The 19,237-nt window shown below is 33.4% G+C and overlaps 1 protein-coding gene across 7 annotated transcripts in view; it reads right to left on the reverse strand.

Annotated features, from left to right (window-relative positions):
- btbd8 (BTB domain containing 8) overlaps window positions 1–19,237 on the reverse strand; it is a 47,448-nt gene that overhangs the window by 18,263 nt on the left and 9,948 nt on the right. For all 7 annotated transcript variants that reach the window (NM_001446850.1, NM_001446849.1, XM_087255591.1 and 4 more), the window contains 3 exon segments: window positions 5,095–5,191; window positions 5,318–5,398; window positions 8,808–8,897. In NM_001446850.1, coding sequence (NP_001433779.1) covers window positions 5,095–5,191; window positions 5,318–5,398; window positions 8,808–8,897 — 268 coding nt within the window.

The raw sequence follows: 19,237 nt of genomic DNA on the forward strand, positions 1-19,237 counted from the left end.
CTCTAGATATCCAGCCATCATCTCACACACTTCAGCAAATCATAACCTGAATTTGGGTTGTCTGAGCTTTTAAATTCTGTTTTATATGATAATAGTACAAACAACACTGAAATTTACAACAAATCTGAAAATTGTTCAAATTTTTCTACTGCAAAACAATCTTATTAAGTGTAAATGATCGAGAAATCATTATGATTTTTTTATTAATCAATCTTTAACAGGAAATTAAAGCCACTGGTAATTATTGTTCAGTAAAACTTTAAGGCCATAAAAGCTCACAAAATGAACAATTATTACGTAATATAAAGAAAAACTGCATCTTGTCATGCATGCAGACATATACAAAACAAGATCAAAAGCATTAAAGATTCAACTGTTATTGAATTACTTTATTATTAAATATTATTAGGTGTTCCGCTTTCCTCCACAGTCCAAAAGACATGAGCCATAGGTGAATTGGGTAAACTAAATTGGCTGTAGTTTATGAGTGCGTGTGTGAATGCAAGAGTGTATGGGTTTTCCCTGTATAGGGTTGCAGTTGACAGGGCATACGCTGCGTAAAACATATGCCGAAATAGTTGGTGGTTCATTACACCAAGGGTTTTTTTTTTTTGGCTTAATCCCTTTATTAATCTGGGTTTGCTACAGTGGAATGGACCAACCACTCATCCAGCACAAGTTTTACACAGCGGATGCCCTTGGAGCTGCAACTTATCTCTGGGAAACATCCATACACACTTACTCTCACACATACACTATGGTCAATTTTAGCATACCCAACCCACCTATATCCACATGTATTTGGACTGTGGGGAAAATCGGAGCACCCAGAAGAAACCCACGCGAACAAAGGGAGAACATACAAATTCCACATCATCTTTTGTGTTCAACAAAAGAAAGACATTCAGACAGAAGTGTGACAAGTAATGGGTAAATGATGACACATGTTTCAGAGTACAGTAGGTCTTTTAATCTCTTTATGAGTGTGACTATTAAGAACAATTAGCGCTCTAGGTTTATGTAACTGACTTTTCAAAAGCTATTAATGGTCTTGAAGAAAAAAAAAAAAGATTAGTAATTTTCTAGCCTGTGACGTTTATGAGTCAAACTCACTGACCTAACTCTAAAATCATGTGTTAACTCTGATAGATGTTATAATAACAATGTCTATAAAGTGAATTATGCTGTTTTATTAATTTAATCAATTTCCTTCGGCAGTCGCCAAAGCAGAATGAATGGCCAACTATTCTGGCATATGTTTTAAACAGCAGATGCCCTTCCAACCACAACCCAGTATCATTCATACATTCAAACATTCATACACACTCTCATTCACATGGCCGATTTAGTTCATCCAATTCACCTGTACCACTTGTCTTTAGACTGTGGTGGAAACCCACAAGAACGTGGGGAGAACATGCAAACTCTACACAGAAATGCCAACCGGGACTCAAACCAGCGATCGTCATGCTGTGAGGCGACAGTGCTAACCACTGAGGCACCGTGCTGCCCTTAATGCTGTTTTATTGTTGAAATATTATTGATGTTTTACATTATTATATTGTTTTATTATTCCTGATGATTTAAAAAAAAAAAATACAACACAGCAAGTGAAAAATGTGATAAATTCAGAGATAGATCAAGTCAGGCACCAAAGAAATCAAGATCAATCTAGAATCAATCTTTCTGTTCACGCAGTGGGTAGCATGATCGCCTCACAGCAAGAAGGTCGCTGGTTTGAGCCCCGGCTGGGTTAGTAGGCATTTCTGTGTGGAGTTTGCATGTTCATCCCGTGTTTGTGTGGGTTACCTCGGGGTGCTCCCGTTTCCCCCACAAGTCCAAAAACATGCGATACAGATAAATTGTCTGAGCTAAATTGGCCGTAGTGTATGTGCGAATAAAAGAGTATGGGCGTTTCCCAGTAATGGGTTGCAGCTGGAAGGGCACCTGCTGCGTAAAACATATGCTGGATAAGTTGGTGATTCATTCCACCAGATTAATAAAAGGGACTGAGCTGAAAAAAAACGAATGAATGAACATAAGACCTATATAATTAATCGATTTTAAACCGAAATCACGATTTGAAAAGGAGCCATTGTTTAAATTATTGCTATGGCGAGGGAAGCAAGCGCAAGAAATTAAAATGAAGTTACTCTGCAGCATAAGATTTCTCCACTTCATCTATCATGGATCAGCTGTGATAACATCAGATTATAGAATGTAACCGCCGCCGTTTATCTGTATCTGCATCACTCATTGGTGAATAACGCCAGAGCCACGCTGACTGTTAAAGCCAATTGCAGTCCTTACTTTTGGGTGTGGGAACACAATGACCTGTCATAGGTGTTTAAGAACTTGTGTGACAATGCTCCAAAAGCAAGCAGGATAATATTTACATTTATTTATTTGCTATAAATGCTCATGTTGTTCTGTGCATGTCCTTGTGTCATTGATACATTCAAAAAGAGTTTTTTCTTTGAGCAGGTAAAATTAAAGGTACAGCACAGTTCATATATCTGACTATAAAAGGACAAAAATGGTATGACAAATAATATCTTTATATATATATATATATATATATATATATATATATATATATATATATATATATATATATATATATACACACATATATATATACACATATATATATATATATATATATATATATATATATATATACACATATATATATGTGTGTGTGTATGTGTGTGTGTGTGTGTGTGTGTGTGTGTGTGTGTGTGTGTGTGTGTGTGTGTTTATAGATAGTATATATTTATAAATGATACATTTTAATACATGGTTTCTTGCGTTGTGAAGTACAACCTAAAATTGTGTCCGGAAAACATTGTAAATGAACCGTAATTGTCATGAAATCAATATGAAAATTGTAACAATCTAAATGTAGAGGTTTCAAAGGTTTTATATATCTATATAAAAGATTGTCAAGATAATTTAACTAATTTTAAACTACTGTGGTTATTTCCTTAAGTTGTCATAAAAACTGACAGCTTTATTGAAAAAAAGTGGTATTAAATAAACAAAGCATAGTGTAGCGTACTTTTTTATTCTGGTTGGTCTTTCTTTGGTGCTGTTATCAAACCTGCAGCTCTTTTATGAAATTATAGTAAAACACATTTTAGATCAGATTAATCACAATTCGATTTTTTCTCCAAAACGTGCAGCCCCTCAGTACATTGAACAAAAGTACTCAAATGTATCACATCTCATGTAATTAGAGAGTCAGTGTTTCGACCACAGAAAGACATCAATAAAACAGCTTATAAACGATAGGTCACATGTTACATTTACCTCAGCAAACCATTTCAATATTTAAAAATTATTAGCATGAAAAAATTTATCTACAGAGAAGCATGTTGATGAATATAAACATGTATTTCATATCGATTTTTGCTTTTGAATCTGTTATTCATGCCTCATTTATTGGACAGTGTTTATCCCATTTGAATAAAAAATTTGTGTTTTTTTTTCCTAATGGCCACTGTTTAAATATTTATATATTTAAATATAAATAAATAAAAAAATCAATGTAATATAATGTGTGCTTGTTCCACTCTGACAAATCTGGTCAGCATATAAAAAAAAACATTTTAATCAGATGACAATGCCTTTTTTAATACAACCCCAAATTAGACAAAGCTAGGACAGTATGGAAAACGAAAAGTAGGGATTTCTAAATTTACTTTGAGTTGTATTTTATTGCAGACAATACAACAAACGTTTTGTAAAAAAAAAAAAAAAAAAAAAAAAGTTGGAAAATTAAATCTTTTAGCACTTTGTAATGTTGCAATTCCTTTTCACAACACCTAAAAGATGTTTGGGGACTGAAGACACCAAGTGATGAAGTGTTTCAGGTTTACTTTTTTCCAAAGTCTTGGTGGGCAACAGTATGGGATCTTTGTATTATATTGAAATACTTTGCATTTTGAAGCACATTCTCTATTGGGGACAGGTCGGGACTGCAGACAGTCTAGTCAATTACACAAGTACACATCCTCTTCCTTTGCAGCCAGGTGATTGTAATGCAGAATGCAGATTTGCATTGTCTTGTTGAAATATACATGGGTGTCCCTGAAGGAAAAGCATATTGAAAGAAGGAAGCATATTGTGCTCCAAAAATATCTATGCAATTTTAGAGCATTAATGTTGCCACCACAGAAGTGCGAGTTACTTTTGCCAAGGGTGCTGACACAAGCCAATACCATAAAAGACCCTGACTTTTGGACTTGCCGGTAACAGTCAGGATGATCTTTTTTTTTTCTTTGGTCTTGAGCACAGGGCAAAAGTAGTCAATGTAAATTTGGAAATCACTGCTTCCTTTCGTTATTTGCTTTTTCCAAACTGTTACAACTTTTTCTGAATTGGGATTGTATTTTGGTTTGAAGGAAATTAAATTCTAAAGTCTTTCCTACACTAAAAGTTTGATTATTTTGAAAGAAGTGAGGGAGTAAATGCTTTCCTCTTTCATCTCTGCGTAGGATGAAATTACAAGCTAAAAGGACACACAGTGGACTGGTCTCAAAGCATTCTTAGATGGTGGGAGTAAGAATGAGGGACTTGAAGCACAAACAAAACAGCTCTTCACGAATTATGAGAGGGCTGTCAAATGCACTTGCGCTTGCTGACTTACTCCACCTCCCACTACTTCTATTGTGTCCGAAAGCACATGTTCATAATAATCCACATTAACTATGTAAACATGCACAGAGTCTGCTGCCGTGCTGTTTTATAGAAGAAGGAAAAACATGTCACAATTACAGCTGAAGAAAGAGACGTTACACCCACATCTGAGGAACTTAAATTGGATGAATAGTACTCTGGAGCCACACCAGAGGGATAGGGCCAGGGACTTTTGGCTGACAAATGAAATGCTCTACAAAAGCTGAACCAATGCCCAGACTACTTGATCACAAATACAAATCACTTAATGTGTCCCTAAAGGGTAATAAACGACAGGATGGTAGTACTATTGACACTACGTGGTAACAGATTAACTGCTTAACAGGACTATTTACACTCCTCACTTCTAATAAATTAAACATTTGTGTGCTGTGACCCTTTCTTCTGTCTTACCTTGGGGAAAAACCGACAGTAGTCCCGAGTCAGGACCATCTCAGCCACGTCTTTCAGACCCTCCAGGCCCAACATGTCTGCTGCTAACACAACCTGACTGAGATCAAATACAAGCATACACAAATATCTTGACATTTGTCAGAAACATCTGACTGAAACCATTGCACTGGTTGTTTTTTCATCACATTAGAAGAACGAAAATGTCACCACGGAGCGTGCTTACCTGACATTTGTTCCTGGTGGGAAATCTAGGATGGCGCCGTACATGAAATGAAGCAGAATCTCCATCTCATCTGGACCCAGCCTGATTTATATATATTAAAAAAAAACACAATTGTATACACCATTTCACTAAACAACTAAGACTCTTTTGCTCACCCAAAACTGCAAACGTACTCTCTGTGTATTTATATGTCATCAGAATTAGTTATTTTGGGTGAACTATTCCTTTAATACAGGGGTGTCCAAACTCGATCCTGGAGGGCCAGTGTTTTGGAGAGTTTAACTTCAACCCTAATCACATACATCTGAACCAGCTAATCAAGCTTACTAGATATACTAGAAATTCCTGCCAAGTGCGTTGAGGCAAGTTGGAGGTAGACTCAGCAGGACACTGGCCCTCCAGGAGCTAGTTTGGACACCCCTACTTTAATGCATTGATTAAAGATTAATGTATAAAATATTTAATTTGAATGCCCCTACAAGTTGAACAAAATATAAAAGTAACATTAAACATTTCTGCAAAGAGAAAAATATTATATTAATTAAGTATAACAACCATTTATAGTGTTCTTCTGATTGCTGGTCATAAAAAAAATCGACATGTGGTTATAGAATAAATTCTTAAAGCCTGGCATGTAACACTACATACAATATCCTGGTTTTCCTAGACACAGACAGAGCTATGAATAATAGATTGTTGGGGGGCAGGAATATCCTCTTCTTAGAGGGTCTGACTGAGACCTCATGCTGAACTATGGGACATGAAAGATCAAAGACAAACGACCTCTCCACTACATACATAGAGTCTGGATTTTACAAGGACAGCTGCAAGCACAAGATTGAAGCACAAAAATGATAGTGTAGCAAACTGGAGATGTTCTGATCAAGCACTCTCCAGCACATCTCAAGAATATCAATGAGGTTCAGGTCAATTGGTGGTCAATTTATGTCTGAAAACCCGCTTGTTAAGATGTGACATATGGAAAAACCTTTCCGGTCCAAGTCTCCACTCATTTAAATCGAGTTTGGTCATATCACACATTAAAGTACTTTTTTACAAAATCATTTGGAATAATATTGCAGCACACTGCCACAAGCACAAGTCTTCTGAATCTTTGCACTTTAATCAAAGAATGTGTAGGAAATATAAAGCTTGATCTTGTGATCTTAATACACACACTTAAACAATTACAATCCTGGCTTTACCATGTATAATGATGTTGGGTAGTGACCTTTTTTTAAAGATTCCAAAAGCACACAAATCTGTTGTAAAATGAACCCATATAACTGCCAAGTGGTTGATGCATGTCTTCTGAAGCAGAATTCTGGATGAATATTTTTCATTTTTAAGTTATAAACTCAAATTTGACACTTTTGTTGACTGCTGATTCCTTAATCTCAACAAACTTTCTCTGACTTGACGTATGGCGCAAGACGACGGTGATGATGATGAACAAATGTGGCTATTCAAAAAACTTAACCTCTTATTCTCTTAGAGTGAAATCTTCTGATATTATAACATATCATTTTCTACTTTCAATAAATTAGCAGTGTTTAACCCCTGTGTGGTGTTCGTATTTTTGTTACTCAGCCAGTGTTCATGGGTCTGGTGGACCAGCTATGCTTTGGCTATCCAAATTAACACTATCAAACAATTTTATGTTAAATAACTCAACAAATGTTTACTTAATCTCAATTACAAGCCATAAGCAGGTCGCACACCAGAAGCGCCGCTCGGCGCCGCGACACGGCACGTACATGACAGATTAAAGTATCGCACACCAGACGCGCACATTCGAATGATATTTAACATGAAACTAATCAGATGGCGCTCTGTGGCGCGGCTGAAAAATGAACTGCGTCCTGAGCCGTCGCCGGGCGCCGCCGACAGCCGCCGACTTGCGGCGCCGGTGTGTGTATCCTGATAGAAACCTATGATTAGAATTCTAAAATACGTGGCGCTGCGCGGCGCGCCGCCGAGCGTCGCTTCTGGTGTGCGACCTGCTATATGAACAGCAAACATGATTAATTTTCCCCCTTTACCTTTGTTAGATCATATTGATGAATTAATGTGCTTCTTGTTTTTGTTTTTTTTTATTACGTTATGAAAAAAATAAAACCCACAGATTTGTTTTGTTTTGTATTGTATTGTTCCCACCATGGTCATGGACATCATCATCAGAAAGCTCCTCTGTCTTCCACAATCAATTGCAAGGGCCTCACAGCAAATAATATTTTGGCCATCTTGATCATTTGTGATAAGGAACCACACAGGCAATGTCTAATATACAGTACAATGCCCTAAATTCACAGATGGGACAGGGTATAAGAAATTAAAGCTTGGTTCCCGCAAGAGAGAGAGTAAAATTAGTGGGAATGTAAGAGCAGACAGTGTTGATAGTTGAATATTCAACAATGTTGCAACTTTGTGCTGGAGCAGGAGCGGGAGGGGAAGAAAACAGCAGCACCATTTCTTTGTGGAGTTTGCATGTTCTTCCCGTGTTCACGTGGGTTTTCTTCCGAGTGCTACGATTTCCCCCACAAGTTCAAAGACATGTGGTATAGGTGAATTGGGTAAGCTAAATTGTCCGTAATGTATGTGTGTGTATGAGTGTTTATGGATGTTTCCCAGTGGGTTGCAGCTGGAAGGGCATCCGCTGTGAAGAACATATGCTGGATAAATTGGCGGTTCAGTGGCGGTGTGGCGACCACAGATTAATAAACGGACTAAGCCGAAAAGAAAATGAATGAATGAATGTGCATTTGGTAGGCAGCAAAAGTGATATAAGTTTATAAAATATATATGTTTTTGCTACAAATATACATTTTTGTACAATCATATAATCATGGAAAACAATTTTGTACTATTTGCATACAATCCAATTCATAAGACATGAGTTAACCCCCTGGCAGTATATAGGTCAACTTTATGACAGATTTAGGCACATTTATAAGTTTCAAAAACTTTCAATTTAATTATGGGGAAATTTTCATTTTTGGGTGAACTATTCATTCAAATAAAATTACATAATAAACAATAAATAAACAACATGCAGCAAATACAATAGACAATCTATAATAAACTGCTTTTAATTGTATATTCTGAATCGTGTGAGAATTATGGTGTCTATTTTAAACAAAACAGTTTCAATTCTCAGCTCTAACACACTGCATCACTTTCCATTAATATGGTAGAATAATATAAATCACTGCTACAGATATCACAGTAATAAAAGATTTGGAAAAATATATATATAAGAACACAAAATACCCCCTTTACACATACTTAAAGTGATGGTTCATCCAACAATGAAAATTAAACTAAAAGTCATCTTTAAGTGTATGAAGGTAAGTAAATCACTGTAAATTTTCATTTGTGGATGAATTATCCCTTTAACAAAATGATGAAAAAACCTAACCATGACAGAGCACTTGATATTTGTCATAGGTTAGATGATGAGTTACAGTGATGGTTGTCCTTTATAACCTACCCCTGCAGAGTGATACACTGACACAAACTCTCCATCCAACTGCCACACAACATCGCTCGGAAATACTGCGAGCGCGCACACAGAATGGCCCTGTGGGAAAGGAGAAACACGCACACATACAGACAATGTTAGCTTCCCTTATCATTCACACACGCTTCACACCACATTACCCAGGCTCGATATTTGCAAAGCAGCCCTGGGAGATGTCTATGTGTGTGTGTGTTTGTTTGTGTTATTCATTGACTGATATGTTTGGGCATGCAGCAAAAAAAAACATAGAAGACCTCATGAAATAAGGGAAATGTAATGGTTTATTATAGTAATCACTCAGAACATAATTACCTAAATAGTACTTTTGGGCATAACACACACAACACTGACTAGGTTCTTGCAAAGAAAAAGAAACTAATTTGAAAGCAATTACTTTAAACCATTTTCAAATCTTAATACACAGTTATGTTAACACATAACTCTAGTGTAAGAGCATTTGTAATATTTTAGCATAGAACCACTGTAATGTTATCTGTCTTGTTGGAAAGATCTGCAACACATGCTGCTGCTGCAGAGCAATACTAACAGACACATCGACTGACACTCTGCTGTGAACATATGAGACATATTGAGAGCATACAGTACATAGAATCGCTCAGAGCAGTAGGGGACTCTGGCAGATTCTGATTCACTCTTGCATATAGCAAGCACTAACAAAACTATTCAAATGCTGATTAGGAAGCTCCCTGACTGCAAATAATAAAATATTACATGCATATTTTCATTAATAAGTACTCAACATATATGATAGACCCCTCACAAATCTCTCATTTAAATTAATATTTTCTATTAGCTTTACAATATTATATTTGTGCATATATTTATATTAATCAAATTAATCAGTACTGAAGATAAATCTGGGGCTAATTTAACAAAATTACTAATGATAATGGTCCAAATTAGTACAACCAAATTTAATTGTTAGGGAAAAACATTAAAGAGAATTTTTATTTATTTTTTTTTTTGTAATTTGCAATTTTGTATAAATTTATATTTATTATCTTTTTATTTCTAAAGATGTTTGGTGACTAATATATAATAATAATAAATATATCTGTTGAATAAATCTTTATTTTTACAATGGGGTACTCATTTATGTTGAGCACTGTATATACAGGGTTCATACACATTTTTACTGCAAAAATTCCATGACTTTTCCAAGACTTTCAAGTCAGTCTTAACGACCTAATGTTTAACGTAATGTTTACGTATACGTGATAAATCATAAGAAAAACAATAAACGTTTAAATTTATTAAAGCATATCATAAAACACGCAACAATCTCTTTAGTTTTAATTTATTTTACATCATGTAAAATAGATGATGCTTACACTGCAGTAATTATGTGAGACCATTTTCGATAGTCTACAGAACAAACTATCATTATACAATATATTGCCTAGTTACCCTAACTTGCCTAGTTAACCTAATTAGTCTTTAACCTTATAAGCCTTTAAATGTCACTTTAAGCTGTATAAAAGTGTCTTAAAAATATCTAGTCAAATATTATTTTCTGTCATTATGACAGAGATAAAATTAATCAGTTATTAGAAATGAGTTATCAAAACTATTGTTTAGAAATGTTTTGAAAAAAATTTCTCTCCATTAAACAGAAATTGGGGAAGAAAATAAATAAGGGGGCTAATAATTCTGACTTTAACTGTAGAAGCATACGCAAACACACATAAACAAGTTTAACACACATATTTGATAACAACTTCCAGGGTAATACAGCTATTTGTTATATTATTGTAACCCTAAACATATAAAAAAATGAAAAATAAAATGCTACTGTTTATTAGGAGATCCTTTAATTTTAGTTTAACAAAATGTAATATATTTAGATTTTATTATTAAAAAAGGTTTCAGCACCACACAAACAAGTTTTAATCCAATTACTTAAAATGTTTTATTTTTGAGCTTAATTGAGCTTCTTTTGAATAAAAAACCATTCTTTTACCAGTTACAAGACAAGTTTGTACAATTAAACTAAAATATATTTCCCATTACTCTCAAAGAGAGCCAAATCATGACTAAAGAAATAGTTAACACATAAATTACACACTTAATGCACATCCTTTGCTCTTCATTTGTTGCACCAAATCATAATTACTATTTTTAAGCCATAAGTGCAAACTTCCCTGAAGGCAGCATTAGACACAGCTGGTGACACTTCATATGCTCTCTTATGTCCTTCATCTTCTTCCTCCCAGTCCTCCTTTATCTCTCGCTCTCTCAACCAACAACCCGCTTATTCTCTATCTGCCCTAAACACTGCTAAAAATAGACTCATTTTTTTAATGTGTCACTTTCTCCTGGTCTCCTGTCAGAATAAACTGCAGTGTTGAGTGAGGCAGACCAAGAATATCTCTGAACAGAACAAAAATATCTGACATTTTGGATTCTTCTTTTGTTTTCCAGCTCTATATCCAGCTATTCATAACCATCTTATTCAATAAATACACTTTTTTTTTATTATTATAGCCAATTTTGTCCTTGCTTTATGAAACAGCTTGTTATGTGATGGATATATTTCAGAGAAAGTACAATCTCCAAATGTCATGTATTTCTGTTCATGAGCTATACAGCACACACACTCCATTCCTATTGTTTTCTGTTTGTTTGTTTGTTATTTTCTCCCAGCATCCATTCCAGTGAAATTATGAAACTAAATCCCCTTTTGCACTGTATTTTTGTCTCTGCTATTTTGGGTTCTATTTATAAGACATATTTAGATAGATTAGAAGCTTGAGCGACTCTTATCCAAACAGAATAAGTCCATTTGGTTAAAAGCATTTGCTAAATGAAAAAGGATGTTTTTTTTAACTAATGTTAGCAAATGGTAAATGTTACCATGGCACCACTAAATTGCAATTGATACTGTATTCAACTGATGATCGGCACATTTATCCACTGACCTGCACAATTCAGAGATGATCCGCATCGTTGGATGATGATATAAAATTAAATATGTCAAGTTTAATTAAACACTTAAAGGCACAGTTCACACAAAGCTAAAATTTCGGTCATTTTAACTTACACTCTATTTGTTTCAAATCTAAAGGAGTGTATTTCTTCTGCTGAACACTTTTATTTCTTTTGTACGCACAGTTTTTGTGTGTGTGTGTGAATTTTATTGAGTAAAAATACCAAGATTTATTTTTATTTTGTGTCAGGGATGGGCAGTATTTCAAATACATATTTTAAATACAAAATGGTAATTTGGAATTTGTGTTCGATAGTGTTTATGAAAATGGGTTCATATTTTGTATTAAAATACTTAAGAGTCTAGTGTTTTGTATTTTAAAACACTGTAAAATACTTTATAAGAAGTCTATATGATGACATCATCAAAATGGCCTCAGATTGATGCTTTCTCAGTTATTTGCCTATAAGCTTGAGGTCAGAACAGAAAATTGATTATGAAAGTGGTCAACACTTGTATATGGGTGGATGTTATACATCTTTGCTTAAGAAATGAGATTAATCCTTGTCAGTCTCAGTGCTGCAGGTGGAAATTCAGACGAACTTTAGAATAATAAAACACCTTAAGATGGTTTACTGGAGTTCACTAAGGGGGTAAACTAAGACTTTTGTCAGTTTGATAGTGAAAGTATTGATCGAATATGAAGTATTTTGTAGTATTTTTAAAATACAAAATACAGTATTTTATTTTGATACTAGTTATGGCTGCTGTATTTTTTTAGTTTATTTTGATAAATTGAGGTATTTGGTATTTTATTTTAAAAAACATTTCAAAGTATTTTTGCCCATCCTTGGTTTGTGTCAGCTCAGGTTTCATTAAATTAAATGATATTATTTTTTATATTAATAACATTTTGGTAAATGTCAAAAATAACATTTATTTTTATTGTTGGATCATGCAAAATAATGTGATCAACTACAGTATGAACATACTTGTTATTATTCTAAAATTGATTTTCTGATCATATTTTTGCCAATCATATTTTACATAAAATATATTTGTATAATTGGGTTAGTAAGGCCTGGAAGTGAAAAGTGCCTAACATTTGGATGCCTGGAGTCTATAACAGATTTCCTATTAACGGTAAAATTACCTAAAAATGAGTTGATTAATTATTTATCACTCAAAAGAAAGATGCAATAAAACAGAAAATCCCTGATTTTATTCAGGCAAGCTAAATGCACAAGTACATTCTCAGAGATTTTGCAAAGATAAAGAACCCTAAAACACAACCCACTGTTTAACACGATTTATAGGTCAGATATGTTTACTTTCTCTTAAATATGATACATTAATTATTATTGTTTATATACAAAAACTAATAGAAGTCATTAAGAATGATGGTTTGAAATTAGTAAAATCTACATGGAAAAAACACAATTAGAATACAGACTAACTTAATAATTATTTTTATGATGAAAACGAATTAAGTTTTTTAAATGATTTTATATTTATATACAAAAAGTTAATTTTGATTTAGAAATTGTTGTGCTTTTTTTTTTTAATGGTAATGTTATCACTTGTAATTAGGGATGTCCAGATCTGATCACATGATCATAAATCGAGCTCAATCACGCAATTTTATACTCAATCGGAATTGGACATAACCTCCCAAACAGGAGTCAAATATATACAGTTGAAGTCAGAATTATTAGTCCCCTTGGAATTTTTTATTTTTTTTTATTTCCTAAATTATGTTTAACAGAACAAGGACATTTTCACAGTATGCCTAATGATATTATTTTCTTTAGGAGAAAGTCTCATTTGTTTCATTTTGGCTAGAATAAAAGCATTTTTTTAAAAAAAAAAACCTTTTAAGGTCAAAATTATTAGCCCCTTTAAGCAATTTTTTTCCAATAGTCTACAGAACAAACCATCGTCTTACAATAACTTGCCTAATTACCTTAACTTGCCTAGTTAACCTAATTAACCTAGTTAAGCCTTTAAATGTCACTTCAAGCTGAAATCTAGTGTCTTGAAAATTATCAACTGAAATATTATTGACTGTCATCATGGCAGAGATAAAAATAAATTATAAGTTATTAGAAATGAGTTATTAAAACTATCATGTTTAGAAATGTGTGAAAAAAATCTTCTCTCCGTTGCAGAAAATGAAGAAAAAAATAAACAGGGGAGCTAATAATTCTGTCTTCAACTGTATGTATAAACTCTCATTATTTTTTAACACATCTATAGATATGCAGTGGCAAAGAGTTAGACCTCTTGGTAACACTTTATGATAACTACACACTATGAACCATTTATTAAGCCTTAGCAAATAGTGAATTCAATATATGTTAAACATTAACTCTACATTAATAAACGTTAGTAAGTAGTTTATGACGGCAGCAAAAAATGCTGTATTCCTGACTTGCAACCACATTTATAATGTGCTTAATAATTGTACTTTTATACTTTGTTGATTTATTTTTGATTACTAAATTAAGTGTTGCATTATTTACAAACCAGTTATTTAAGCAAAATCAAATGACTCTGACTAGAGGGCAAAAAAGCATGATCGATACATCCGTACTTGTTATAACTAGTTGCTTAAAATTTACCTACAATCCATACGAATTATCTACTAAAAAGTGTCATTTTTTATTATTTGCACATACTGCTTACATACAGTACATTAATAGTATAACATTATCTAACCCAACTCATACGTTTGTTTTTACAATTGTTACGTTTTAAACCCGCTGTTATGCTGATGCACCTTCTTCACAATACATTACAGCTGATAAAGCAAATTTTATTCTGCGTACGTGTGCAATGAAAGATCATTGGCGTCTCTTGGGAGATGTACGGCCAGATGAGAGAGGGACAGATGATGAAAGTGAAAGGGAGATTAGCTGTGTGTATTTCCTGCAGTGAGACTGACGGCTCTGCAGCAGTCACCTCAAGCCTGACATACTGATCAGGACTGCAGACGTCTTTCCATACAAGCCAAACCCACAGAGATGCTGCGCCCGGCTGATGATGAGGGAGAGCCTGTTGCTATAGTAACAGGTCATGGTAACTGCTCTAACCTCTGCAGAACCAAAGGTGCTAATGAGACGCTCAGTCAGAGAAAACTATAATGGAATCTAACAGCGCACCAATTCCTGATCATATCCATGTAACATATATTCAGCAAACACTGAAGATTAATGCGTGTGCAGAATACTAGGTTGCGTTATTTGGTTTGTAATGCAAGATTATGATGAGCGAGTTAACAGCTGCTTTCTGATTAGCTTCACATTTGCTGTTTCATGTAAGAGTAAACTGTAATTCTGCCACCTCCTGGACATTTATGATTCAGCAGCATTTATTGAATCTGCATTAGTCAGACTCCAGCAATGTCTGAAAACGAAGGATATCAGCGGGCACTAGCAGGGTATAAACAGGAATCCTAAAGGCAATTTCTATACCTTTTTAAGATTTTTTAAATACTTTCTCAGAATATTTTAAGACCTCGTCGCCACTTTAAGATCTAATCAGTATCAAACCTTTAACTTAATTGTTAATAAACAGTTGCAGTTTAATTAAATCAATGGAGCACAGCCATGCAACAGAACTCCGATAAGCTCGGAAAAAACAAAGCTTGATAGAATTAATTAAACCAAAGGCAAGATTTATCACAATATCTAACACATTTACCTTTGCTATCCTAGATATTACTTTTCCTACCCTAGCTGCTTCTTCCTTGTTAACTGATCGAGAGACTCGTCGAACATTAACACAAACGAGCCAGAAACAGAATCCAGAAACCTCGACTTAAATATATCTGAAATAACTTTGATCAGTCCAGTGAGTGGTGATTCACACCCAGAGTGCCCAGATAACCTTAGCGCATAATGTTGATGTGCACCCTGCTGTCGGGAGACGTTGAGGCAGAGGTTGCTTTCGAAGCTGTTTTGACAAGTTCAGCTGTCGTTCAGGGTAATGGTGTGACTGGTGGTGCAAAATAACTGGCAATGGACGGCTGCAGGTGTTCTCTGCGACCAACAGCAGCCTTGTGGCAAGCACCCTCCCTGCATGGGACAGCATTTATGCCCATCCATGATATACTAATTTTCATTTTACAAAATGTACAGTAGGCCTTGCGGTTGTTTTCAGTGAAATAAATAATGAGAGAGAACCAAATCTTATCCCAACACTGATGACACTCAGATCTACTAAGTCTTATTGCCTAATGAGACTTTTACCTACACTGTAAAAAAATAAATAAATAAATAAATAATTTTATAGAAAATATCCTTACATTTTTTACCGTAATTTTTTGTCATTTCACATTATATTCAAAAATTAGTGAAATGACAACCAATCTCTCTAAATTAACCATTTGACTTTCATTTTAGGTACTTTATTATTAATGACAAATTACTGACATTTGTGTTTTTTATACAGGGAAATTACAGTATTATTTATACAGTATTTTTTCTGTTATTTTAAATTATATTCAAAAGTTCGTAAAAATTACAAACATTATCTGTAAATTAACGGCTTGACTGTTGAATTTTATGTACTATATAATTAATGACAAATTACAGCAATGTGTCTTTTTTTTACCAAAAAAATGACATTATTTACAGTGTTTTTTCCTGTTTTTTTAAGTACATTTAAAATTACGTAAAATTAAAGTAATAAATTGTAATTACTTGCTCTGTAAAAAAAAAAAAAAATCGTAAAAAAAAAAGGTCAAATGACTGGCAACTATGGCTGCCAAACAAAAACCATAAAATTAACGTAAAATTTCTTTGTTGAAAAAAAGTGCAAAAAATAATAAATCTACAGATATTTTCATTACAATGTTTACAGAGAAACACTTATTTTACAGACTTTTTCTAAATTATTACTATCAAATCCATTTAATAAAGTAACACACTAAGAGTGCTCACATACACCTGTTTCAGATTCTGCTGATTGCACACACACAGTCGGAGGATCGTTATGAACTGATTACATGCACTTTAAAAGCAGCACAGACTCACGCGCCAATTGCTTAGTCTTGTTATACTGCTACTGTGAACATTATGACGCGTTTATCTTCTTTTGCCTAGCTTTGTTTGTTAATTGTTTACGTTGTTTTCTGCCGGGACTGACCATTTGCCTGTTATTTGACCATGACTCTGATTCCCAGCAAAATGTTACATCTGTTTGCCCCTGTGTTGACTGTTGCTTGCCTTTGGATCTGCACTCATTTGTCAGCGTCCCCTTCATGTTACAGTTCCATTTCATTTAAGATCTGTAACTGAATCATTCCATATAACTTAAACCTCTACACATTTTACATAAACACTATTCAATAAAATGTAACAACTGTAATTTTAAAGTTGTGAGAATTTTAATCAGTCGTATCTCGTTTGTTGTTTTTTCCAAAAAATTTTGATCCAAAATAAAACTGTTAAATTACGATCATGAGCATGTCTTGGCATGTTATTAAAGGTGTTTAATCGTAATGATTTAGGGAAAATTCTTTTAAATAACATTGTTTTCTCTTGAACTTTTAGTGCAGTCACTTTATAGATGATGTTTGATCATAATAATCTAGGAGAAGTCTGTATAATAACAGTGTTTCTTTGTAAAACTCTTAGTGTATACCTTTATTGAACGGATTTGATCGTAATAATCTAGGAAAAGTCTGTAAAATAACAGTGTTTTTCTGTAAACATTTTAATGAAAATATCTGTAGATTTATTATTTTTTGCACTTTATTTCAACAAAGACATTTTACCGTAATTTTATGGTTTTTGTTTGGCAGCCATAGCTGCCAGTCATTTGACCTTTTTTTTTACGATTTATTTTCTTACAGTTTAATGTGAAACTAAACAGCCCTTGTTAAACGAACATTAAGTTTAGGGTCCTATGTAGTTCTATATAAATTCAACTAGGACTGATTAGTTTTAGCTTGTGTAAATATGTAAAATGGTTTAAGGTAATGGGTTTCCATGCAATTTTCTAGTAAATTCAGCAAATTGGGTTAAGAGCGTACCATGTGCTCTGTGCACAAAGCTAAACTGATCTAGCGGTACTAGTTTAGTTTAGTACTAAAATAACCTAAATAATATTTTCTTATTAGAATTTTATCCCTAAATTGCTTCTTCAATTTAGATGAAATCACTGATTTAGAATGGATTTGTGATTTTCTTTTGTTTCTGGAATCAGGTCCTTAAAATGTATATAAAGATTTAGATTTATTGGACAATTTAGGTGTAAGTAAAGCAAGATAGCAGATATTATGATAAATATGCTGTTGCTCCTTTATGTAGTGTCAAAAATCAAGTTTAAAGTTCTTAAACAAGCTTGTCAACACCATGAACTCTTCATCATGTTATTTAAACCCCTATCAAACAAAGTGTGTAATGTAGCAAGATTCATTACCTACTAAATGAAAAGGAATTTCTTCATGATTTATCTATGTGAAAGTTGTATTTGCATTTATGTTTGATGGTCGGAACAAAATATATATGAATTATTACAGAACAGCCACTGGCACTGCACCCTCTCCACCTGCTCCTGAAGATCTACATCCCCCTAAATTGTTTATATAGATTTCTAAAATCAGTTACATGAACCTAGATTGCAAATTACTCGCTTAAAAAAGATTCTGTCGTCATTTACACACCCTTCACTTATTCCAAATCTGTGTTTCTTTATTCTGTTGAATACAAAGGAAGATATACTATACAGAAGAATGAATGAAAACACAGATATTGACTTTCATTTATATATTTTTATATACTATTAATATTAATAGCTAATTTTTTCAACATTCTTCAAAATAGCTTGTTCTAAACAAAAGTTTAGAGCCAATTGTGAGTGAGTAATTGGTGAGAACATGTAAAATTTTGGGTGAACGATCCCTTCAATAACAAGAACAGATTTTTTGTTTACCATCTTATCAACCCAGACTTTAATTTATGGCCTTGTTAGGTGATGATATTTAACAACCTTCACAATCAATAACTTTCATGTCACCAGAGAATAGTCATGTTTTGGCTAATTGGTGTTTATTTCTATAATGACAACTTTTGAAAATGTTACATATTTACATGTATTTCATTTCAAAATGTATGAGATGTCTTTATTAATTCTTTTATAATTATTATACCCTTTTTGCTTCATTGAAATGCATCTCCACACAACAATATGACGATCTCGTTATCCAATATAATCTGAGATTGTTTCAAGAAACATGTTGTACTTAAGAAAAAGGGGAAAAAAGAAAAGAAAACTAAATTAACTTTTATACAAAAGAGTTGATGGGGTTATTGTCACAAATTTGCAAATTTTGAAACATATTTTAAAAAAAATATACATTACTTAAAAAAAAACATAACTTTAAATTCTTTAGAATTTTTTATTTGAAAAAAAAAAAAATAAATAAAAATCTCAGGACCCTTTTACA

Source organism: Danio rerio, chromosome 6 (assembly GCF_052040795.2).
Source record: "Danio rerio strain M-AB ecotype USA chromosome 6, GRCz13ab, whole genome shotgun sequence".
Classification (NCBI taxonomy): Eukaryota; Metazoa; Chordata; class Actinopteri; order Cypriniformes; family Danionidae; genus Danio; species Danio rerio.